At 39.6% G+C, this 26453-nt stretch overlaps 1 protein-coding gene across 1 annotated transcript in view; it reads left to right on the top strand.

Moving 5' to 3' along the window:
* Positions 1-246: 246 nt before the first annotated feature.
* ABCA13 (ATP-binding cassette, sub-family A (ABC1), member 13) overlaps positions 247-26453 on the top strand; it is a gene marked incomplete at its 3' end in the record, with an annotated part of 64058 nt that continues 37851 nt past the window's right edge. The window contains exons 1-7 of the mRNA XM_010152679.1: positions 247-315; positions 7294-7387; positions 9150-9273; positions 14729-14780; positions 20652-20815; positions 22897-23012; positions 24090-24223. Coding sequence (XP_010150981.1) covers positions 247-315; positions 7294-7387; positions 9150-9273; positions 14729-14780; positions 20652-20815; positions 22897-23012; positions 24090-24223 — 753 coding nt within the window. The remainder of the gene's footprint in view (positions 316-7293; positions 7388-9149; positions 9274-14728; positions 14781-20651; positions 20816-22896; positions 23013-24089; positions 24224-26453) is intronic.

Here is a 26453-nt window from a genome sequence, read left to right as displayed (position 1 = left end):
ATCCCCTTACTGTTCATTGCACTGAGAAGTGAACTGAAAGATGAGATTCCTCAACGAACGCAAAACAAGAGGCAGAAACATAATCTCATCTTCTCTCAGCAAGCAGGCAAATCTCTTGCACCGTTTTCCAGTGCTGGAATTAATCAGCTTCCGAATAGGATGTTCAGACTGCTTGGTGAGATGATTCTGTGTTAGAAAGTCCTTAAGAAGCCACTCTGCAAGTGGATGAAGGAAAGAGAGGACGATATGGGGCACGCTGTACACCAGTTCAAGGCTCTGCTCTGGAAGAATTGGCTCTGCCGTGTGAGGCAACCGGTGAGTTTTTGGAAGTGATTAAAAAAAGCAATATTTTAAATCTTATTTTAATATCAGTTGGAAGAGTTTATTTATCGATTTTCCCTTTTCACTGCAGATTGTTAAAGATAGGCTGGCTGCAAGGGGTTCTTTTACTTGCCTCTGCTCTCCTAATTGCTGAAAACACAAGTAGAGAAACCCAGTGTGTTTTAATTCTAAAATGGCTGAATACAGCAGTGCTCCCCAATTTGCTCATGAGATAGGAAATCCCATAAAAGTTCTGAAGAGCCACAGCTTATCTTTTAATTACCATGAGATACTACCAGTGCCTGCAGCAGTAGCAAGGCTGAAGATCAATTTTCTTCACATGACAGGTAGTCATTGGTAATGTAAGAAAGCTTGCACAATTGTGATCAAAATCTAGATAGGAGGAATGCAAGAATTGTGTATTAAAACTGTGTATACTTCTAAATTTCCTTTCATATCCACTCTACGATGCCTAATTTAACCTTTTGATTTCCCATATGCAGAAGAATGTGGCAGCTACCTCAACATCAGTCAAAATTGAAATAATACTCAAATATAAGATGAGATGTCATTCTTCACTTTTACTGCGATTGACATGATTTTTTAATTTAAGATGGAAATAAGTGAATTTTCTCAAGAGAGATAACATTTTTGTGGAAAAACAATGTCACTTTAATTAATAGTTTCTCATTGATTTCCCTTGTCTGTGATCTGGGGATTTGCCATGAGGCATGTTGGCTGCTTTGGGTAGGATTACTTCAATTAAATAAACATACAGCTTTTCGTTTCAGAAATATTTCACTTAAAATTGTGACTTAGAGAGAGAATTTATTCTCCAGATGATTTCAAGTGATGTTTTTTCATACCAAAATTACTTTTTGGGGAGGGATAGTTGGTTATATTCTTCTCCATTCCTAAACACTTCTGTATGCTATCTGTTCCTCATACTTCAATCAGTGTGCAGTAAGTGGCTTCTCAGTGTCTCCTGTTCTTCTCCATGCTGAGCTATTTCTCTTCTTGCTCTGTCTAGTTTTTCCTTTTATATATTCTTGAAGGACAAAAATCTTAATCCATGTAAGTTTTAAGTTTGTCTAACTAGTAGCTTTCCTGAAAAGAGCACTCATCGAGATGAGCTTCCCCATAACAGAATTTACAATGAATTTCACAAACCTACTTCTACCTATTCAGAGCCAGGAGCTGCTCCAGGGAATTTGCAAAACCTCCTCGTGCGCTCATTGTGCAAACACCGAGCCACAAAGGTGCTCTATCCGCAGTTACACAAGGAGAAATCCAGGTGGATCATCCCCCTATGCAAAGGTTATATCAGACCCTCGTGAATCTGAAGAGAGAAGCATCCTCTCAATGATCGGATGTGCTTCAGTCCTGTATTATATCTGTCTGTAGAAGGTGATTGTCTTCCCATGGTTATTTATCATCAGTTAGGGCTAGAAGACAAGTGTGGTCTGTTGAACTACTGATGTGTCACATGGCATTAGTTGATATTACACAGTGAAGGGGCTGTGAAAGATGTCAGTGATCTGTAAAGAGTAGGTGTTTTGACTGAAATTCAGACAGGCATCAGCACCTCCTATTAACATGGTTCAAAGGCAGCACAGGATGATATGTATGTTTGGATGTCAGTTGGAGTTTGAAATTGCAGATGAGTAGAAGATACCATCTCATTTCTGTTTTCAGAAGCCTTTGCTTCTGAACTACAGACTCTGGAAGCCCAGGTGATACATGCTGCCAGGCAACTGTATTACATAATTTTTCTATCACTGCATTTCTTAGCTTTTGTTTATATAGTATTTATTACCACCCAGATTTACAGCTAGGTAGAGGATGAAATGCAATTCCCAAATTCTCTTGTTTTGATAACCTAAATTAGAGGAAAATTGGTATTACAACCATGTCGTGAAGTGTTTGGAGTGTGTGGTTGCTAATATGACAATTAGGGGAAAACAGAAACATAACCTATCCCAAAACTCTGCCGTTTTTAAGAAGTTGCAGTTCATAATTTCATTTTGGATTAATGTTAAACATGAGAGAATATGCTGGTGTAATTCTTGCTCTTCATCTGCCCCTACGCTGAGTGTCATATTTGCCCTGCTTCTGTCCTTTACAGTTCACACTCCTTTCTTCTACACTTTAAGAGACATAAGCATCCTAAAAATTACTCACTGCTGAGTGCCCTGTTTTGCATACATCTGTTTTTGCATCAGTGCAAAAAAATAAAAATAGAATAATAGTGAACGATTACAAAGTGATCTTTTCATCCTGACCCTAAAGCTCCACTACCAAATTCACCGTTCTTCTCAGAGGCAACTTACCAGAATGGCATGAACTCCCAGACCTCAGATCCCCTTAGTGCCTGAGCAAAGCAGCTTCACAAGTGCTGCCACCTTTCAAATACCCATTCTTCGGGCCTTCTGTTAGTGCCTTTCTTATTGGAACATCAGTACAACAGGATTACTTCCCACCTTTACCAGCAATAACTTACTCAATAAGATCAATTTTTCTTGCTTAATGCCTGCAGTGTGCTGATGCTTCATTGAGTCCCCCTACCTATGTTCACTTCAACACAACCTGATGATGTTGCCTCTGCAGCTGCCTTCTCAGTCCTTGTACTTCTGCCAAATTCCTCTGTTGTCATGAGCTCTGCTAGAAGACAGCTGAATGGGGTTTGCTTTATTAGTCTAAAAAAAATTGTTAGCTTGAAGGACAGGACTGCTAATGGCTCTTTCAGGGGTTGGAAAAAAAAAAATCCCAATTATTTTGGACTCCCTCACATCCAAGCATCAGCTGGATGGTTGCTGCTGTTGACACCCAGGCAGTGGTTGAGATGGTAGTAAGGGCAGCTAGAGCAGACTACTGCAATGTGGACAATGGGATTATTTCATAAAATTCCTAGGCTCTCTGCAATTGCTATTATCAACATGCAGACCCACGATACTCTAGCAAATGAGGGCATAAGCATATTAAACTAACTAGTTCACATCTGATAAGCCATTAATGCGTACTGAAATTCTCGAAGTAAATGGAAAATGGGGAAGTTATTTGTTTTCCTAAAACTTTCTGAACAACAGAAATTATTCTATTAGGCCTATACTTATGTGCTTGGCTCACTGGTATTCTCCAGTCATAAACCTGAAATACTTATTAAACCATAAATTTTATAGATTCACCAAAATCATTGCTTTTTACACTATTCTTTAGGTACAATGAGGTTTAGGAGGCAAATGACAATAACAAAGGAGAATGCAAGTAATAGAATGAGAGTACTGATTGTTTACATTTCATTAGGTGCCTTTCTCCCTCAGTGCCAATGCTAGTGGCATTGTGCAAAAAAATTATAATGTTCCCATTTTAAAAAATGCTGCTGTTTTATTTTCATATTTTAAGAATATTTGGCTCATTTGTCCCAGATTTGGAATAACAACCCCTCTCTACATACTAGAATTTTAGAATTTATTACTAAAACTAATTTTAGAAAAGCTTAATGCAGAGGGGAGTTCTCACCTGTAACTCTTCTGTACCTGGCATACCATATTATGTTACAGCCTGGGTGACTTTTCTAGTCACAGAGTATTGTCTTGATTTCTAGCCAGATGACACTCAATTATACCCATAAACAGGTTATTTCATCCCCTTACTCCATTTTACTTTGAATGTACAATCTAATAATCCAGTAGCAGCTCTCAGTGGGTCAAACTCTTAAAGTTCAAAGGACTTCTAAAGTGTAATTGCAGACAAAAGAGTCCAGGAATAGGTCAAAACCAATTAACTAAAATCTACCTGAAATAAATGAACTTCTTTGGCTTCATCTAAAGTCCATAGAAATCTACAGGAAGAATACCACTCAAAGTTTTAGACCAAGTGATACATCACACCCCATGAAAATTGCAAGAGTGGGCTTCTGGTAACCTGCCATTGTATGCTAAAGGGAGTGTCAATGGAGAAAGTCCAATTAATTTCACAGCTATCTTAAATATGAATTACTGGTTGTTAAATGCAGCCTAATAAGGAAAATGGTAAGAAAAAAAGAAGGTCCAGAATTAATTATTTCTGTATTTGTTTGGGTGAATGAATCTAGATTTTGAAATCAGAAGCTTGCCTTATTCCAAGTTGATAGGAAATTTGTTTCTCCATTAATCAAGTTTTGTTTTATCTCAGTTAAGGGGAAACATAATACACCTTATGGTTTTTTTTAGTATGATAAGCAAATAAAATCTTTCAGATCCCATAATTCCCATAAAGCTGTTTGTACAAGCTCAAAAGCATCCCACTGGGTAGTACCACTTTCTTCCTCAATTTTAGTGATAATGTAGTATGATATTTTTGCTCCTAAGTCTACTTTTCCTGAGACATTTAAAATTAGTGCAGGCTCTCCAGGAAGGCCTTTGTAACAACCATAAGTCTCCAAGTCTATCCATTCTCTGCTTTGTAGCACAAATAAATCCTCCTACTAACATATATGATTTCCTGCATTTTTTACTTGAAACCTTTTTACTCTTTAAAAATACCATGTTAGATTTCCTTAACCAAAGAGGTACACTCACCAATAAGCATCCAAGCAATAGGACAAGTCGAGAACAGAACAGCAGGCTTGAAATCAGAAGACTGCTTAGTCCACAAAGTACCCAGAGATAGTCCTCATGACACAGAATCCCAAGAATCTTTTCTTATAGAAAAGTGAATAGGTACAAAGAGAGACAATTAATGAGTAGCTCTAGCATATCTTGAGGGCAGTATCAAGTGAATACCTAAATATACTTACAGGTCTGCTCACAGGTGATGGGCCTTAATGGCCCTGAACAGCCTCACCTAGGGCCTTCACTCACACTCCCAGCCCTGCTCCTGCGTCAGCAGGAGTGGTGTCTTCTAACTTAGCTACACCTTCCCACAGGCTCTACTACTAATTGCAGGACTGTGTCTGACCCTGGATCCTTTCACTGAATAGGACCATGGCCTGCAGGTTAGTTCCCTGGCTTGATCCTAGGGCTTGTCTCATTACTGCAGCTTTACCTAAAGGTTGCATTGAGTCCTGAGGTGAGTACTGGGGAGGCCAGCCTTCCAGAGCCTTCCCCCTATAATCCTCTGTCCTGAGCTCTAGTGTTCCACAGCCTTGTCCCCCTGCCTGGGTTCCCTGTGGGACCTTTTCCTAGCACTGGCCTGGGTAGTGGTGGTGTGTATCTCCGGGGGGCAGCCTTGACCCTTTTCAGTCCCTCATGGGCGACACCTTCTCCAAATCTCTTCTGTAGTGTCCCTTTCCTCATCTGCTGTACGTGGCTCTACAACCCCCCAGAACAGGCCACTGAGTCCCTGCATCAATGACAAAGTCACTCCAATCCCAGATGGGAGGTATGTTGATGAGCGTGCCAAGGAGGGGAGGCTGCTGCCAGGGCTCTGGGTGCACTGCTAAGTGTTAATGGCCCTGATCGGCCTCACTTGGGACTCCACCTGGGCCCAGGACTCAGATGAAATAGGGCCTCTGGGCACTCAGCTCCTGCCTGGGTGAAGCTGGAGGAGCACTGCTCTTTAGCTTCTCTCTTGTGCTTGGCTGCTGTCTTTCTGGCTTGACCATGGTTGTGCCTCATCACTGTGACCTTGCCTGAGGATTGGGACTCCTGGTTGAAGCCTGCCCTGCCCATCTCATGGTGTCCTGTGTGGGGGTCCCCAGCTGGCAAGGCCCTCGCCCTGTTGGGAGGTGTTACTATGCATGGCTTCTTGTGCCTTAGAGAGTCAGCTAGCCCTCACAGCTCCTTGCGAATTTGAAAGCACCAGGTCTTGTGTGTTGTGTGTTTCTCCCCACCCCTAGTTGTTTCTTATTGGGTTTGGACTGTGTTCATTTTAGATAAATGGCAATTTCCCTAAATTTCAGGAAACCTTTAGTTCCCTGACTCTTGTTCAGCAGAGCAGGCCCTGTTTTTCACAGGGAAGACTTGGTCACTGGATGCTGTTCTTAAGCATTATGTTACTTTTCTCACATATTTTTGTAGTGTTGCCCAGTCTGGGAATCACTTCCTCAGTGCGATTTAATTCAGCTCTGACCTAATCCTCAATATGCTTCAGAGAAGTTAAAAACTTCCGATGGCAGATCTTTAATGTGGTTCTTTGTCGTTTCTACTACGTTTCTGTTACTAAGCTTGGTAGCAATTTTCACAGTGGATCTAGAAGTCTTTTGAAAGTTAGCTGAAAATTAAGATAATTGGGTTGGTTGGTTTGTTTGTTAATTTTTCCTGTGCAATCTGTTTGGGAGTTTGCATCCTCTCTGATGCAAGCACATACTATGTATGTGCAATTTGCTCTGAGGTAGGCATGCTCAAAAATCTGTGAGTCCCTCAGTACACCATCTTGGGTGTGTTTACATTGTGGCCCAAGAAATGAGAAAGCAAGGAAATTAGAAGTGTGGTGATGGGAAACCTCAGGGCTATTAGCTTGGTCTCACAAACAAGGAGGTCACAAAGGCAGCTTTTGAAGAGAGGTGGCTGCAGGTGAAAGAAAGTGTGTAATGGCAGCAGTCAAGGAGGACTCAGGAAGGACAAGGAGGTATGCTGCCAGGCAGACTTCAGGGGACCATGAGTTACAGTAAGGTGCAGGATGCTGCTGGCTTCTTAGAGGAGGTTCAGGTATGGGAAAGCTGGATGCCACTGTCATCACATCGTCAGAGTCACTATATTGACCAGAGGGAAATACCTAGAAACACTATAAATAGAAGTGGAAACTGCTCTTGTACTCTGAAAGCAGTGTATGTGGCAAAGTTATAAGGGTTTTAAACAGAAGCCTTAATTACCAATTTGCTTTTTTCCTTTAAATAGTTGTAGGGGGGCTATTTATTGTGGTGGGGTTTTTTTCTTTTTTAATTATTAAAAAAAAAAGATTTTTTTTTCTTGAAAGGTATATGAATTTCAATGATTTGTTCCCACATCCTGTTTTCTATAGTACTGATGATGTTTTGATTTACCTTTTCAGGTCCTGTCTCTCACTGAAATACTTTGGCCATGTGTGCTTTTCTTGATTCTGGCTGCAATCCGCTTCCAGGAGCCCCCAAAATACAGGGAAAACTGTATGTTTTGTTTCACCTATGTTCTATTTTGGTCACTTCTGCTTGTAGAAGTACTTAGGAAATAGTAAAAGATATCCTAGAAGGGGGGACTTAAATGTAGTGGAGTCAATTGAAGGAATCCTACAATGGGATTCAGTCTTGTCTAGCTGGATCTGAGCAAGTCATATTTGGTTGGGAAAGAAATAAAAAATTTAAGGTCTGATTTGTCAGATCAGTTTTAGACATCTGCTTTGGAGTAAGGTGGATCCCTTGGGTTGTAGTTTTACTTATTTCTTCCTGTTGAGAAATGGAGTTTAGATGACTGGCTCAGAGGTAGAAAATTAGGTCCTAGATATTAACAGTTAAACAAGGTGAATCTTACCCTTATCCACTTCCTGGGATTTTAAAATGAACATTTTGTAAATAATAAATTCTTTTATTTCCATCAACATTTCAAAACTTGTTATAACTACCTCCACCTTATAAATTTTTTTTGCTTTTATCTTGTCAAATGTTAACTTAATTAAGAAAAAAAATGACCTGTGGTATTATAGTCTATTCAGTTTATTATTCTGTTATTCACAGTTGTCAGTAAACTGGGGATAAACTGACTTTAGCTACATTAGAAAACAATTTGGTAAAACAGTTTATAGATCTGTAGAGTGAAACACCTGGAGAGAATCTTGCCTCCACTAGCTCTAGTCTGGACCCAAGGATGCAATACCTGCTAATAGTTTGAGTACATTAAGTGTGTTTTTGGAGTACCTCTGCATTGTTTTAGTAGAGAGGGATCCAGTGTATGTTCTTGGAGAGCTTTCCCCAGTGTGGTGTGTGCTAAGTAAAAATAACTCATCTGAAAATGGCATTGATCATTCACAACTCAAAATTCATTATTTTGTACTGTACATTGTTTTTGTATGTTATCAGGTACAGTTCCTGAGGAATGAAGGATGGTTTGACTAACAGTGTAATTTTTAATGGTACACGTCTCAAAAATATTGACACCTGAATTTAAATAAAATTAAGGTTTTTAAGTATTGTGTGCATGTAATGAAGTCCCCATTTTGGCATCTTTCAATTCTGAATATTCAGTAAAAGAGTGCTAGTCCAAATACTAGCTTTCATACCTCCTCATTTTATTCCTTTAATTTTAATGTAATGGTTGCCAAAAAAAGGTTACCCAGAGGAAGGGGGGAATGACCTTTTGAATATTTCTCAATTTTAAGCTGTTTTAGACAGAGAAATCAAATTTTGTAGGAACCCTAGAGCCATTTCTTATGTTTCAAAGTAGTCAAATGTTGCTTTATATTTTGAAGTTTAAATTCTCAGAACTATGGAGAGAGATAAATTGCAGAGGTATGCAAAAGCTGCTGTTTAGACAGTCTTAATGGCTGTACATTCAGACCTTCCTTCATCTATGAAAGCCTGGGAGAAAAGAGGGAATAATGTTTTGTGAGAGGTCTATAATTCTAATTTAGGTCACAAGTCATTTTGGGCAGAGAGACTAGAAAGCATATGATGTTAAAATGGTGTTAGTACCTTGAAGTCAGCTTTATCAAAGACTGCTCTCAAAACTTATACCCTGTTGTCACAGTCTGACACAGAGGTTATTAATTTTCTGTGGTGAATTACTTGTTCTTAAATGGGACACCTGCCATCAATGTAACTTCATTGTTTGCAGGTGGCAAAGCCACTTCCTAGGAGAAGGGACCACAATTTGCTGGTACAGGTTTGTAACTGCAACGTTGCTGTTTTTAATTCTGCTGCTCTTGCTTGGTTTTAGGTTACTTAGAAGCTCGTGATTTACCAAGTCGGGGCCTTTATCCTTTCATGCGGACCCTTTTCTGTAATGTCGGTTCAAGATGCAAGAATACTAGTTACGCAACACAGAAAAACAACCGCTTACGGTAAGTGATAAGAATTTGACAGACCTGTTGGTACCATAGTGCACCTTTTCCCACAGCAAAGGTTCTTACTGTCTTGTAGACAAGTAGAACAGGAGCTTTGTTTCTCTGGGCTAAAAGTTGCACTCAGCATCCTTATGAAAGCAAAAGCTGTAGGGCCTTAGTCATGCCTCTTCCAAATTTTTGTTTGTCTTTCCTGGGCATTTCTTGCTGTTACTTGATACTGAAAACTGCTGCCATGTGGAAATGCACTTTTATCCTTCAATAGAAAGTCTTTTACTACATGAAGCTGAAAGTGAGCAACAAAAAGTATGTCATATATGGATTTAAACTTGGAATATTTTGGGATCATACCTGGTGGGAGAAATAATCGCAGAAAAGTAAAAGAAGGATAGTTCTCAAGTAAGACCCATAAAGGGCCAAAAGGGAGTAGCAGAAGCTCTGTGATAAAAAGAACTTGAAAAAGTAGTCTGCAAGAGGGCCTGGTCACAGCATTCCGGAATGGAGAAAGAAAAAATGAACTTGAATTTGGGCGTTTTATTAACAAAAGCAGTCATTTCATCTACTTCAACAGGTTGAAAAACATTGAGATGCAAGGACACTTATACAAATTGGCTGAAGGAGGTAGTCATTAGCTCACCTTAATTTGATTTTATTGTTATGTATTTTGAGAAGTTGCTTAACAGAATAAATATGTGTATATATGCATGTTTATTCTTAGAAAATTGAGAATTTCTACCAAAAAAAAAAAAATCTCAGAGGTCTAACCGGCATAAGTATGCAAGAGTATCAAGTTTTTATGGTCTATTATTGTAAAAATTCATAGGTAGCACTAAATTCAGCATGCAGCAAGTTGCAAAGCTTCAGTATCACAGTAATAGGCCATAATACTTACCGTATGATCTAGACAGTCTGTTCTAGTTATTTGTAGATATAGAAAGCTGCTGATTGAGCATAAGAATATGGAAAATAAATCTGTTTATGGGCAAATGCCTTCTACATAAAGCAGTAATTTGTTAGTAGAATTGAAATCTTAACTGTTTAAGCCACAAGTTGTTATTAGTCCAAATACAGTGTCACACAACATATACACAGAAATAACAGTATTGCAGTAACATCCCTAAAAAAATTTCTCATAGTAATACAGTTAAATTGTTACACAACCACTTAGTTTCTACTCCTTTCGCTGGGGTTATGCTCACATTTCCACAGCTGCTCTGGATCATAAGGTCAGTGGCTGCAATCTGGTGGGGGGGAGGAATGTGCTGTTGATGGCTTGTTTTTCACTCTAGGGTGCATTTGGACTCCCTTATGTTTGCTCTTGTACTTTTATAGCTTGCTTGTTCTCCATTGGTCTGCATCAGTGATACATCTGAATGTACATGGTATCTCTCGCCTATTTTAAGTACCTGGTTTTCTTTTCTTGATACTTACGAAGTGGCTTTGTCTAACTATACTTCACCAGTTTAACTAACCACTGGTTGAGATGTTTATAGCTATGGGGTCCTCCATGCCAGCCTGTGCCCCAACTCCTATCATCTTGGACCTGTACTCCAGTACAGCGCATCCTGTGTCCCCATTTCTCAAGGCCTCTACTATTACACTGGACTTGCGTTCCTCTGCACTGCTTCGCTATGTTAACAATAAATACCTCATTTTGCACTGCATGATCACTTTTTACTACTATCTGTATAAAACTACAGTGGTATTATACAATGACAAGTGACAGTAAAGCCAAGAGCTGTTGCCATCTGGGGGAAAAAAAAAAAGAAAAAAGTTAAAACTAAACCAAATCAAAACCAAAACTGCAGGCATGTTAACACAAGTTCATACAAAGCAAAGGTGTCAAGCCTCTGTGCCATGGTCTTGCAAGCCTAGTGTAAAGCCTGTAGCCTTTCACTTGCAGTGGCAACACTGTATTACTGGGTTATAGCATTACAATGGTTGTTGGCCTTTCTAAAAATTGCTTCCTGAAAGGATAGTGTTTATTTATATTACTGATGGGGGGGTTGGAACTAGATGATCTTTAAGGTCCCTTCCAACCCTAACCATTCTATGATTCTATGATGCCACCTAAGTGTGTTAAACATCTAGAAACAATGAACTATATTGACTGCTCTGCATGATTATTTACATTGCTTTCGCTGAATTGCCCAGACTATATTTCAGCTCAAAAGAAAAGCTGGAAAGCATTTCCTGGAGGCAGTCTTAGACCTACTTTAAAAATTGGGGAAATTATTCAGTGGTTTTCAATTTTTCAACTGAAAACCAAAATACATGCATATATGTGTATTTATATGCTCCATAGGCTACACTGAGTTAAGGAAAAGGGGTAGAAGGAAAAGGCAAAACAAGATGAAGTTCATTCTGAGGTCAGTCTATTCCAGCAGGTCCATCAGTATAAATTAAATCAACCTCAGGGCTTCTCTGACTTATGCTGGCTGCCAACAGCCTTAGGAATACAGACTCTCAGCTTGATCAGCCGAACATAACTGAATCCTACAATGTCCCTGTGTTGACTGGAGAGAAGGGGTGGCATAGGAACAGTGATACCAATTATCTTCCCTTCTAGGTTTTATATCAAACCATAGGTGGTTCTGTATAATAATTTTCAGCGACATTTCTGGCATCAGCATATTGCATTTATTAAGGGTAAAGAAGAGACTGTGCATAGTTTGCATGGACATTTAGCACACCTGTATGGACCACATCAGTGCTATCAGTTTGAAATAGAGTTACTGCCTTTTGTAAAAAGTAATTGTATGACTTCTGTTGGAACCTCCACTATGAAAGACACAAACCACCCAAATTGCTACCTATCAGTGAGCAGCCTGAGCAGGGCTGCTCCATGAGGAGGGCTGAGCCAGGGGTTCAAGTCATCCTGGTGCAGGCCATGTCCTCATAGATGTGGTGCCAACCCCCAGGCAACAGGATCTATCAACAGCCTCTGATATGGTGAGAAGACAAGCCAGGTGAAGGCTACAACTACCTTGTTAAGTTTGATTTGCAGCAAAATCTGCCACCTCCCCTGATGCATCTGAGAGCATCCAGTTTTCAAGAACTCTGAGGCTTTGCTCCTCTTCAGCCACTGCAATAGCTGCTAGTCTGCAGTTCTTCGATGTGATTCCCCAGCCTGTTGCACCCAGCCGTATTTCACAGCCGGAGAGTAAGGAAGTATTTAGGAGCTCCCATGACAAAGGACATTTTTCATTGCTCTTTCCATAACATTCCACCCCCCACCTCATCTTAATGGATTATAGAGTAAAATTGAGGGCATATAAATAAGATAAAAATCATGCAGCACAGAGTCCTAGGGCCTTACACCCACATCCAGAAATCAGAGTGCATGTGCATGGAAACACAAATGTATTCCCAGTACTCTGCATTCAAGTGCAAATCTCGCAGAATGTGGTGGAACTTGCCCATGCAGCTCAGACTCCTAGATCTAGGCTTGTTAGACTTCTCAATACCTAAAAGAAAATCAAACTTAGGTTTTTTCAGTCTTACAACTTACAAAGATCACAAAAAAACAAGACTCTAAAAAAAAAAACACCAATCAAAAAAACCCACATTTTAAAGTGCATTAGTTTATTTCTCTTTACTTAGCCACAAGTAGTAGCAGCCTGAGCAGCCTCACCCTGTAGGTCTGTGGAGCTCCAGGTCTGTCTCTGGCATCTTCTCCTGGATGGACCCCTCGGTCCCACGTGGTAGTTCTGTCTCCTTGTCACCTGACTGGATTCCTGGGCTCATCCTGCTGTGTTGAGGCTGTTGCTGGAGCCTGTGATCCACACCCGTCTCTGCCTTCTGGATAGGATCCTGGAGGACAGTGCCCCATTGATGAGGGCATTGCCTCATCCAGGGCTGCCTCAGCTACTAGCTTGGCCCCACCCATGATGGTCCCTTTTTTGTTACTGGTTTTATCGCTACCTGGGCCTCTGTGGTTCTCTAGTGGAGTAGTATTGGAAGAGCTCATGTATGAGAGTGTTTGAGAGCAGGTGTGGAAAAACAAAATCAAGGAAGGTCTAAGCAACAACGATAGTACTTGCATAAGAATTACTTAGGGGTCAAATTTTTCTTTCATGATGTGTATCTTCAAAAAAAAAAAAAAGAAATAATTCGGCAAAATAGCTGTACATCTGCAGCAGCTTGTAGGAATAGTAACTCTATGTGGTCTGGGCAAGCCTTTGTAGCTTTATGTTATGTAGTTAGAAAACAGAAACCTAAGCAATTTTCCTGATCTTGACTATAGATTGTCAGAGAGTTGGGGAGAAAAGGAATTTTAAACATGAGGTTTTGCCATTTTATAGCCAATTAAGATCAACACTTTTTTGGTTCTTTATATTTTTTTGGTCCATTGCATTTTAGAAGGGTTATAATACCATGCAACATAGAGGGGAAAGATCTTTCCTTTCTGTGACAGACACACAGTAAGCTATTGTCCAGCATGTGTACTGGTGTTGATGGAGATGTCATGTCTCCAGGCTGTCCTGAGATGGTGCTGAACAGGAGTCAGCACAGCTGGGGCTTTGTAATTTTAGAGAGATTTTTTTTTTATGTGGTGACAGGGGAGAGGTTGAGACGAGAGCTTGCTGAGAGGCTTATGAAAATCACCGGTCTAAAAGGCATCGCACATCATAGCTGAGATCTCAGATGAGCTCTGAAACATTCTTGTTGTCATTGTGAGTAACTAGGTAATTTGGACAGAATTAGCACTTCTGAGTCATGACTTTAGGAAATCCCGATTGTTTTTTCATGCTCAGAGAAGTAGAATCTTTTTGCTCTTTTGCAGTGTTTTGTCATGATCAAAACTCATATGAATGTCTTCAGTTTGATTTCTGTCCTTGTGCAAGTATTTCTGAAAATGCACAGTTAAGGAAAGTTACCATGGATGATAATGAAATAATATATATACACATGCACACTTTTCTCTTAACACCCCAGTCCTAATTATGTATGTCCTCTCCTACAAATTACTGGCTTCCTCCTTTTGTCCTTTTTATCATCCCTTGCTTTATTGTTCCTATCAACTGCTGCTGTTGACTTCCTTTACACATACACAGTGAGTTAATGTAATCTTCTGCCCCAGAAAGCACACACTGGAGGCTCTTCGGGAGAGTAGCAGTACAACAATTAAGTATTTTTGTTGGCACACTGTCTGAAAATTGCGTCTCTTTCCTCTCCCTACAGCTGGTTTTGAAGCTCAGTGTCTTATCTCTTTGGCAAGATGGTGACATCTTCCTGCAATTTTGTGTAACGTGCTGAATTAAGAAACTCGTATTTCATAGCACTCTTATTCAGAGATAAAAACGGTCCCATACTTTCCTGTTGAAAATATATTAAATCCTTTAAAACTTAGCAGGGATATTCAGCAAATGGAACCTCTGTGATATTTTCATCTGTTTCATAACACTGAGCCCGGTGACTAACACCATGCCCGTTGCCGTTTCCTTTTCCAAAGGAGGTTGCAATCAGCTCCAAGAGCAGCCGGAGGAAGGGCTATGGCAATGACGGTAAAAAGGGTGCATGAGTGGCAGCTGGCTGACGTGGCTCCTGCCCTGGAAATCCCCATACAACTAATAGTTCAGGAGCAACACGTCCCAACGGCTGCTGTCATCCTGCTGAGAGGCTTGTGCTTGGGAATGTGGTGCTTCTACAAGTTTTTCAGGTTGCATTTGTCATCTTCTCTTCAGTAATACCTGGGCCTGATGTCTGGTTTATGGTCCTTCTTCCAAACTGTAAAGATCTACACCTCCCTACTGTTTCCCAGCTCTCCCTCACCATCAACCTGCTTTTCCCTTCCCTTCTCCCTGGAGCTCTTCAGAGCCACCACTCTCTGTTGCCAGTTATTTTCTTTCTTGTTTCTAGCCTGTGTCTGTTCCCCAGTCCCCACCTTTGTACTCTGTGGGACCCCTTGCAGGGCAGTGGCTTGTCTCCCAGCCCTCAAGCTCGGAGACACTGAAGGGATGGCCCAGATGAGCTTGATATCCTGCACGGGCAAGGGGCAGAGCAGGAGGGCTAAGCAGGCTGCTGCCGCTGCCTGCACCTAGGGCAGCATGACCTGCAGCCTTTTCCCCAACTTCTTAGCTTCAGAATGTTTCACTGATAGCTGTAAATCTTCTTGTGAACCAAGTGAGGAACAGCAGACAGAATTTTCCCCTGCTCGTACTGGGGGGTGGGGGAGTTCTGTTTTCCTCTTGTTTGAAAAATTATTGCTAAACAGCCCCTGCTTATCTATCACATTTGCTACCGAAGTGCCTCGAGAACCACTCGCTGCTCTGCTCATGCAGTGTGAGGCTGAAAGGTTTCTGGGCTGGGATTGCTCACAAGAGATTCAGATTAACAGAAGTGATTAATGTTCACACAATTCAGCCTGTGCTATTGGTGTGCTTCTGCTAGGCATCAAACAGCTGGCTATAGCACATAAAATTAGATGCTAAGAGTTGGGTGGGGTTTTGTTTTGTTATTGTACCCCTGCTCTTTCTCAACCCAAGTTTGCAGATCCAAGGCGCTGCAGAGTCAGCAAGGGAGGTAGAGAGGAGGGAGTTACTAACTCCCGCATCACTGTCACCTGTGCATCCTGCTGCTAGCAGGGAGGCTGGGCACCACCAGCAGCCCAGGCACCAGTGCTGAACCCAGGTGTATACTCTTGTGTGACTAAAAGTGTCCTTTTCCCCAGAGCATTGTTGTTTGCAATGCTTCTAAACCTGGGAGATTTGTACGTGGGGATAAAAGGCTTATGTCTGGTTTGGAGGGAAAACAACATAGGTTGAAATACTGCCTTTATGTTCCACGTCTTTGAATACTTGTGACTATTTTAAGTGACCCTGTTTTCTGAGTTGTCAGTTTAAAGTTCAGCAAGTTCTGTGGACGATCCTGAGGAAACTGAGAGTATTGGTTTTCTAAAGTTCTGACTGGATTTGTGTTTTAACCAATGTGTCTGTTATTCTGGTCAAGCACTGGCCACTTGTTCATGTCCAAAAAGCACAGTGCTAGAAAGTTTTCAGCATGCAGTCAGTGTTCCTGTTCTTTGCAAAACACCAGTGTTTCTCTTTGTCTGAAATTTCAGGCAGTAGGCATGTTAGCAGTATTGGAATTTCTGTGGTAGTTTTCAAAAGTGATAGGTAATGTGCAACTATTAATCACCATAAAATCTGCCCTCTGAACAACAGAAATCTACTTTTTAAAGCTCTGTTTAAAAGGGACAAAAAAAAAAAAAATGTGTTGAAGAATTGTTCTGCCTTTAATCCATTGAAGTTTGAGGCTGGTGCTAGTTTTCCAAAATCCTATTGACTGTCAGCCAAGTTGGGATCAAAACAAGCAGTGCTGAAACAATCAAGAACTTGATTGTTTTAAGATTAAATTTTCTTCTCATCCCTTAGTCTAAAGTCACAGACAGGCTCTGTGGGCGTCTGAACAAATGAGGATCAGGGAGGGATGGAAAGAGAAACGAGGCTTAGAAAGCAGTGGCTCTTTTTTGTTTTACATTTTTTGCTTCTGTTTGTGCATCTATCTTACTAGCTTTTTCTTCACCAATATGTAAAAATTATGCTGAAAACTAGTATTCACGTACAAGTTTGATAAGAAAGGAATGTAGCTATTATTTTAAGTGAGACTTTTGTGACAGTTAATTGTGCTTCTAATGAAAAATAGCAGTACTTTTGCTACACAGGGTTTCACCCTAAGACAATTTGAACTTCTGATAAGATAAAATAGAATTCAACTGCCTAGTAAAAATGATTATTCCTAGCTAACGATGATTATTCTATTGTTTATGGTGCCTTGGGAGAGTCTAAGTTACTTTGTGCTGTACAGAGACATTTAAATGACTTTCTGACTTCTGATTTCATCTTGAAAGTAGTTGGAATTGAGTTTTGCTGTTGAGTAGCCACCAGATGGTAGCATGATCAAGATAATGGAGATAACCTCTATGGGGGGGTCTAGCTGTTAGTTAAAATCAGGGGAAAGCCAGTAATGATAATAGGATACTCTTTTTATAGGTTGTTGAAGGTATTTGAACAAAGAAGCTGTCGTATCCCAAATACAAACCGTGTAGGTCTTCCTAACAACAGACACTTCCTCTGTGTGTGTCAGCATACGGCAGAAATATGTAGCCACAGACACCGCTCTCCCTTTTCAAGCAGAAGGGTACTTTTGAGGACTACATCATCTGGGATTAGCATACGCTTGTTAGTATGGATGTTTTCTTTGTGAAGGTGGTGGTATTATTATCATAGTTCTGTTGCTTAGTAAACTAACTAAAGAGGAAGCAGCAACTTTCTTCAGGGCCCAGGAAGCAGCACTTACCTATATTTCATCTGGTGATATTGACCAAGCTACCTGTTCTGGCTGCTGCAGATGCAGTAGGACAGCCTGAACGTCAGAGTACAGGAGATCAAACAACCATCACCTGACTCATGATAAACCAGGGGAGAAAATTTGATGTGTTCAGAAACATCAACGTCTTCAAAGTACGTGTCTGGCTGCTGCCAGAATTGGGTTACTGGCATGGGTGAGCTTCTCCAGCTCTGTAACTTTTCATTGCCCTCTTTCCTGAGGTTTTGAGACTTACATGTTTCAAGTTCATTAACAACTTGAATGTTAATGAACTGAATAAAACCTGTATAAATGCATAATAGAAAAAAATCAGAATAGTGCTGTGAGTATATAAACATTTTTAGCTACTTGCTTCCAGTTTGTAATTACCTTCCCTGTCCCCTTTCTTTCTGTAAAAAAAGTTCTTCAGGTATGCAAGCTGGTCCAGAGAGCTTCAGAGGACCTGATCTAGGCTTCCTGAAAGAGGTAGAAGAACTTGCAAAGGGATTTATTGAGACCACAGAGAAAACCATTGCTTTAGAAAAGCTATGGGGGGAAAACTCAAAGTTCTCAGGTAAGCTGTGATCTTTCTAATAGTTAATTGCTTTGTCTGTCAGGTAGTGATAACGACTGGACAAAAAGAATACTTTTATTTAAAAAAGAAATGCACAAACTGAAATTTTAACTGTCCTGAAAAAAGCTACTTTTATGATTACTGTTAGTGTGGCTCTCAGGAAACGGTTAGCTTTCTGAAACCGTGCTCTTGCTTTACTGCTTGATGATAACCAAAATTCTGTAAGGGGAAAGGTTCAAAAATAAGGATTAACAACCTGAGTACAGGGTTACTTGGTCCAACATGCATTCTAAAGTAACTTACCAGGATTTAAGTCTTTCTCCCAGTTTTTTTCGGTTGTACTAGAGAGTGTAAGGTTGGAAAACCTCAGTAGCTCACACCTGCTGACCTTTAGGGAGGCAAGTCAGCCTCACACTAAACGGTGAGACTGGAAGCACCAAGTTTCTGACGCTCCTGCTCTGTTCCCGCGCATACTGTGCACCCTTGCTGCTGTAGCAGGCAGACATTTAGGACCTACTACTACTCTGAGTTTCTGGCTGAGTTTCCAAGCAGGAAGATTTGGTGACACTGTCATTTTCCCGCCTGGATGTCTGGGGGCTAAAGTGATCATCTAGTGTTGATATGATGATTTTTCCTTACTGAAAAGTGAATCATAGGCAGTTTCTTTGAAGTTGTTTTTCTAGTAGTAGTAAAAGTATTGGAAAGCACAGAAAATCATGTGTATTGCTATCTTTCTAGGGTATTAGTTGTTTCATATGCCTCTACTTCTGTAGCAATGCCCTTTGTGTACCACTTGCTATTGCTTATAAAATTGATTCTTCTGATGTTAATAGTGCCTCTCTGTAAAGGAAAATATTTGATTTTACAGGGCTACATAACATCACTGATTTTCTTACTGTAAGTATTTTTACAGTCTGTTTCTAAACTACAACTCTGGGTTTTGAGGTGTCTTTATTATAATGGCTAGAAATTTGTATCCTGTGAAGTTTTAGTAAACTGTCTTAAAAAATTATGATATGCTGTTGAAGGAAGAAAAAATCGTGTCTTGTGAATTTGCTAGAGATTCAGTAGTTTCTAGATTACTAATTTAAACTAGTTTAGATTGTTAGTAGTTAAAATCCACAGCTGTTTGAGAGCTAATTGTTCATTAGGAGCCATTTAAAAGTGCATCTGCCAGATCTTGTGTAGTTGTATAAAATCATATTACAAAATATCTTGCAAGGAACTCTTATCCTAATATGTACTTATAAATGACAAAACAACCCCCCCAAAACAACCCAAAACTTAAAAAAGGACTGCAGGGAGATCGAAAAAGATAGGGATCTTGCTTGGAGTAGATTACTCTGATTTCATATTTGTGATCCAGCAAACATGGCAAGCAGTCTTAAGTGGGGGTGAAGGAAGACAGATTTGCAAGATGTAGCATAATTCATTCCAAAATCAATTTAGCAGTTTGTGAAATTAGTTTGGTCTTTGTGCTGTCCCTAATGAATTATTCTTTCATCCTTGCAGTCTCAACAAAAAGAGGAAGGCTGAATGGGCACAGTAGTGGATTTCCATTACTGTCAATTTTGTACCTTTCACAGATCACTGGCTTCACTTTAAAAATATCTTAAAATGCATTTTCTCTATATGTGGTTGAATGTAACTGCTACTTCATGAAACCCAGATTTCCAAGATATAACTTGAAATTAGATGGCATTTTTATAGCAACATTTAAAAAAATTCTGATGGGATACTTGAAGGAGCTGCATCAATATGAAATTTTGTTTCTGGATTGGATTATAAATAGAAACAATGGATTTATCAACATTAAGAAAATATTCAGTTGAAAGTAGCCTATCACGATTAGTAACAGAGCTTGTATTTACAAGCTTCTTTTTGTATAAACAGCACTCATATGCCATTATCCAGAAGAGCCCTAGTGAAATATTGATTTAGAGAAACAAAGACTGCATAACAAACAAGTATGATAGATCCTATGTTACGCATAGGCACCTGATAGCATAGTCCTATGAAAGAAGTGGGCTTACCTCAGCCTGTCTTTAAAGAGCCATTCTTGTCAATTCTTATTTTACACACCCCCCACACCCTCAAGGAGTTGTGAGGCAAGGATGACATGTCACTGGCAGTCCCCTGGTCTTTGCACCCTGTTGCAGGGCTAAAGAACTCCCTGTGCTTGGGATCTCAAAGATGATCCTTCTCTTTGGGAGAGAGTTACACTTCTAAGCAGAAAGAGATTGCTTAGCTTTTTTTCCCAGCTCCATTTTCCATCAGAGCAAAGAGAGACATCTGAAAGAAAGCTTCCATAAGTTCAAAGTACCACAAAATGATGTGAATTACCAAAGCTAGAGGTATGTTTCCACTTAAAAAAAAAGAAAAAAGTTAAAAATTCAAGAGGGCAGGGGTAGGGGAAATAACAGACACCTGCTATTTAATTTTCTTTTTCTGTTAATGGAACTGTTGCATGTTAATGTGTTTTCCTTACATAAAGATGGATTTGAATGAGGCAGAAGAAATGATTTCTAGAGCAGAAAACCTGTACAAGCAACCATATTTCTGGAACCTTCTGCATTCACTCCCTCACCTTGAATCAAACAGCTTTTCTGCAGAAGATGGGTTAGCTGCTGTAGCACAGTTTCTAAAAGTTACTGAAAAGTAAGTACTTCTACATGATTGAAACTTCTCTGTTTCAGTATTTTACCTGCAATTCTTGTTCTTCTTGCTGGCTATTTAATAAAGTAAGCACATTTATCAGTGTAAAGAGGCTGAAATTTTCTTCTGTTTACCAGCTTCTGCTTTTATAGAGGTGTGGTAAGAGTTTTCACCCATTCTGATTCCTTCATAACTGTATTTTTCATGTCTGTCCAGCTTAGCAGAGATTTCCTTGGGGAATCCGAGAAGTAGCTTCATCTTTGCAATGGTTGAAATTAGCCCATCACTTAAGATGGCTTTGAACTTTGTATTGTGCTTTGGGACTCTTTAAAAACCAGAGTATTTACATATGAATTTAAGAAAATCATCGTTTCCATTCTAATTAACTTAATATGCTTGTAGCACTTGGTCAATATTGGGAAAATGAGTGCATTTTATTTCTCAAGCCTCTAGCTGTGAAAATGGCTGTTCTCTTGGCTGTTCTCTTGCAAGAAACAAAGCAGTAAGAAAAACCCCATGGAGACTATCCTGAACATGAATGTTTTCTGCCTCGTGTAATGCATGGTTGGATTCAGAGGAAGTCATGGTATCAAAAGCATAGACTAAGACAAGTATCTACAGGAATTTTTAGTAAAAGAACGTGTTTGTTAGGAAAAAGTAAAAAGTGTCTGCCAGAGTAGTTGGTTGTGTAATAGGTTGATAGGTAGTTGTAGTTGTAGTCAATTAACATACTTATAAGATTAGATGAGGTCACAAATCTGGCTGCCTGTGCAAGACTGGCCATGAACTTCACCAGCCTCACCCCACAGGAAGGCAAGGGCCCCAAGTCTCTGAATTTACCCTGTGTAAACACTGCTCAGCAGTGATGAAAGCATCCTGGTGTAATCAACACTGTTCCCAGAACAAATCCTAAACACAGCCCCATATTAGTTACTATGAAGAAAATTAACTCTGTCCCAGCCAAAACCTATGAAACTGTCTTTATTTTTATCCATATGCCTTCTAGCCTTCCATTTATTTTCTTCCTGTCCTTTGTGAGAAGAGACTGAATAAGCAGCTGTGTAGGTGCTTGGCTGCCAGCTGGGGTCAACCAACAAGTGTTTAATAAGAGGATACTCAGATGTTCACATTTTGGTTGTACTGTGGATTTTTTTTTTTTAAGAATTTGGTACCCTTCAATGACCAAATTTGCTGTAATTAATGCAATTTGGAAAGCAAACCAGAAAATCTAATGCTCTCTTCTTGACTAGCTTCATATTACTAACATACGCTATTAGGGGTCATAGCTCAGGTAGAATTCAGTCAGCGGACAGGATCCTAAATTTACAACTTCTCACACTTCTTGGGCTGTACCATCTTTGCTTTACCTCTGAGTTACTTAACAGAAACCTTTCACACCTACTTGGCAAAGTTAGAGGGTTTTGTTTGTTTTGTGTGTTGGGTTTTATTTCCTTCCTCTTGTATATGTTGGAAAGTGCCGATTCACTCTAACAACAATGGATTCTTATTTTCATAACAAAGGAATACTCTATAGGAAATAACTGGTGAATTTGACATAAACTTTAAGTAGTAAATTACAGACACATTAACAAAGACTGAGACTTGTAAGAAATTAAATAGATTAATTTTTATTAATGAATTCTGTAATGTGCTTTGTTTAATTTGTTGTGAGAATAAGTGTTCTGTTGCTTTAAAGGTTGTTTTTAACTCTGCAGATGGGGTGGAAGTAAAATATAAGTATTCTGTGTCCATCCTGTCTTGTGTTGGTATCTGGGACAACTCTTAGGGTGGTTTTGATGTAATTTTGCACCCACTTTTAATTCTCTTATCTATTTCTTTTTTTTTGGGTGGGGGGGCATTGGTCCTCTTTAAAGGACATTTCCTTAATGAAGACTAAGTGAAACTCTAACTGTAAAAATCATGTGGTTCTTTTTAATGAAATGTCTAATTTGACAGAACATCAGTTTTTGAATAATAAAATATTTTAATATTCAGCTGCTTGAATTTAATCTTGTTCCACCAAGTCCTTTCTGTTTTTCTGGATATATAAAGAGCTTGATTTTTGTTTTATTTTTCACTTTCAGTATCTTAATTTCATTGAAGGATTTGGCTATCATGCCATTGAGCAAAATTTTCTATCAAGTGGTGAAAACAGCACTGAATTTAACTGCTGCGTCAATACAGGAAAGGAGCTTAGAAGGTAAGGAATTTGCCTCTTTTTTTATTTTTTTGAAGCACCTTGTGTGCATTCTGGGAGTATGTGATAGCAGTAACTGTTTGTGCTTCTGCTAAATTCCTATTGTAAAAGGTCTAATTGAACGATATTGCTGCAGTGCTAACTCATTTCTTTATTGATCTGTTTTTTAAATACTAATAACTAAATTTAATCAGACTGGCAACTATTTGATAAACAAAACATGTTGGTCTAATATATCTAATGGTCTTTCAGTTGTGAATTCTGGAGAGAGACTAAATCACCGCAAAGAATAATTCCTTGCATTCAGTGGGAGGGATAGCCTCTTGTTTTGGACATGCATGTTAAGCATTACGGCTGTTTTACTTTAAGCTTCATTCTTCTCTTATCGTAAATTCTCATCTCAGCCGAAGGGCTAGATCAGTCTCCCCAGCTGCTGCTTGGGTATGGGAGATGAGTTTAACTGAGAAGGCCCCAGGACAACTCCTCAAGGAAAGGTCAAGAACAAGTTTCATTGGCAACCTGTCTGGTGGCACACAATTAGGTTCTGGGTGCAGCTGTCTGCTTTGCATACAAGGTCAGGCTAAGAATCATACGCAGTCTAAATCCCACTTCAGCTGTCAAAACCAAGACTGAATTGGTATAAACGTGACATGATGGAGCTCTTGCACAGAGGGTGAGCTTAAATTCCCTGGGTCTTCTGGTATTCTCCTGGTGTTCTCTCTCTCAGCAATGATCCTTATCCAGCCCATGCACACACATTTGCATGAATAGATGCATAGTTCAGGATGGCACCCTGCTGGGTCTGCTGGCAGTCGCTGTGTGAGGAATCTCACCAGTATCATATCAGTTGTCAGAATACCATCAGATTAACTGACTTTACCATATTAATAATGCAGTGATGGATTTTATCCTTCTGAAATTGGTGCACGCTTTATTTTTTTAACGTTATTTCAGAAAGCTGGAAACATGGTACTTGGATCTCATCAAGTATGAAACATCAAGAAACAACATAAAAAGCAAGAATGATGTAAACAGAAGGTGTGTGGTGGTGTGGTGTTTTTTTTTTTTTTTTTCTTTCAGGTTTTCAGTATAACCTTTCTCTTGGGGATGTTTTGTGGAATCCACATGCAGTGAGAGTAGAACTTGGATCCAGGTTTGGTTTTGATGATCTTCGTGTTGAGAAGGTGCTAAGTTACACAGCACAATTAACAAAGGTAAACCACTTGAAATTTTTGTCTTTCTCCCTTTCACCTGTGTTTTTGTTGGTACCTGTTGTGGTTTTAACCCTGCAGGCAGCTAAACACCACACAGCTGTTTGCTCACTCCACCCCCTCCAGTGAGATGGGGAAGAGAATAGGAAAAAAGGTAAAACTCGTGGGTTGAGATGAAAACAGGTTAATAGGACAGAAAAGGAAAGGGTAATACTAATAATAGAATATACAAAACAAGGAGTGCACAATGCAATTGCTCGCCATCCATTGACCCATGTGCAACCAGTCACCAAGCAGCAAACTGCTAACCCCCAGCCAGCTCCTCCCAGTTTATGTGCTGCGCATGATGTTGTATGGTATAAAATATCCCTTTGGCCAGTTTGGGTCAGCTGTTCTGGTTGTGTCCCCTCCCAGCTTCTTGTGCATCTCTTAGCCTTCTTGCTGGCAGGGCAGTATGAGAAGCTGAAAAGTCCTTGACTTTGTCTAAGCACTGTTCAGCAGCAACTGAAACATCAGTGATATCAACAGTATTTTCCTCCCAAATCCAAAACACAGTACTAAATCAGCCAGCAGGATGAAAATTAACTCTATCTCAGCTGAAACCTGGACAGTACCCTGAAGGGATTTTTATGCCTTACAGAATTTATAACTTTGTTTTGTGAAGCAGGTAAAAGACTGCCAAATATTCTGGTTTCATTCCCATCAAAATAAATTTACTTAGCTTCAGCTGGAATTTCTGCACATGAAGATGCTTATAGGTCTAGTTGTGTAGATTAATGAATTTATGCTTCTCTGAAGTCACCACTGAGTATGGAAAAGTACTGAGTTTACTATCTAATGCTGTAGAAAATTCTGGGGTTTGTTTCAATAAGCTTTTAAACTAGATCTTGGATTTGCAGCTGCCTGGATTAATTTGGCAGGTAGTGTTTTTGATCTGGTTTGCTGGGCAAAGAATGCCTGTCTCTTCTGTAGATTAAAGCACATCAAGAGTCCTTTCTTCTCAGTTGTGCAGTCTTCATATGAATATACTTGAATGATGAGTTTTCTCAATGAGGCTATTGAAATGCAGAGGTGATGTGTCTAATTGTGAAGAAAATCTCTTTTCTCAGAGAGGGCTTTCTAAGCTTTCTTCTAGACCAAAGTGATCTGTTGCAATGATCTGGTTTGAAATGCAGAAATCTTGAAAACTTTTTTGAATTTCTACAGCTTCTTCTTTTGAAGTTCACAGCTTTTGAATAGAACATGCTGATATTTATCTGAATTCTTTTTGCTCTTCAGAAGGTACAGTCTGGAGCTGTACTCCAGAAGAGCTCGTTATACAAATAGCTGATGTACACAAAGGGGTAAATTATGAAAACACTTGACTTTTTGAATGGCCTTTTAATGAAATATCAGTGTTGACCAGTTTGATCAACTGAACTGATTTTGACTGCAGCCTGTTAGCTGTGGTTGGCTGTGTAATCCCAGGCAACTTGCTAGCTATTTATAGATGAAATATGTTGATACTGTGTGCTTATGTTAGGGCATTGAAGACTCTAAAAAAAGTATGAGGAGAAATATGGAAGCCTGGACAGTGTGTGTTTGAGCACTTCAAATTTGTATGTAATGCCTCAGCTTGTCTGCTGTCAAAACATCTGTAAAATTTCTATTAAATTTTGTAGTCATAGTTGAAAGGAGTTAAGATGTAAAGTGTCTCAAAAACATTAATAAGGAGAATTAAAATATGCTAAAATACTTTTGTATTCTTTAATAAAATTTATATGATTTGGAATAATAAATCTTTCAACACAGAATTTAGAAGTCAGGTTATGAGGAAAAAAAATCTGGCCTCTTGGACACACTGCTGAAACCTGCCAACTTTTAAATTAAAGTAGTCTGCTGCATGTAATCATTGGTTGAGATGTACCATTGTATTGAATGCTTTTTACGTCAGTAATTTTTATACTTCTGAAGTTGCTTTGATACAGTCACTCAAGTGCAAAAATTCTAGTATAGGTGTACTGTATCAGTCACGTTCATTCAGTATCAGCCTGCAAATGACTGTAGAAGTAGCAACACTGGTGTAGCCACACAGTGAAAGTCCCTTGCATGTACAAGCATCATTGTTCTGCCTGGTGTATGAGAACCCTAATGGGGCCACTGGTATTTTGTGCAGCACGCTGCATGTGGAGTACTTTGAAGTATGTGCCCCTGAATATGAGGCTGGATTAAATGGGCTTTGTTCTCACCAAAG

This window comes from Eurypyga helias, unplaced genomic scaffold, assembly GCF_000690775.1.
Source record: "Eurypyga helias isolate BGI_N326 unplaced genomic scaffold, ASM69077v1 scaffold12785, whole genome shotgun sequence".
Classification (NCBI taxonomy): Eukaryota; Metazoa; Chordata; class Aves; order Eurypygiformes; family Eurypygidae; genus Eurypyga; species Eurypyga helias.
This window is presented reverse-complemented; position numbering and strand designations above follow the sequence as displayed.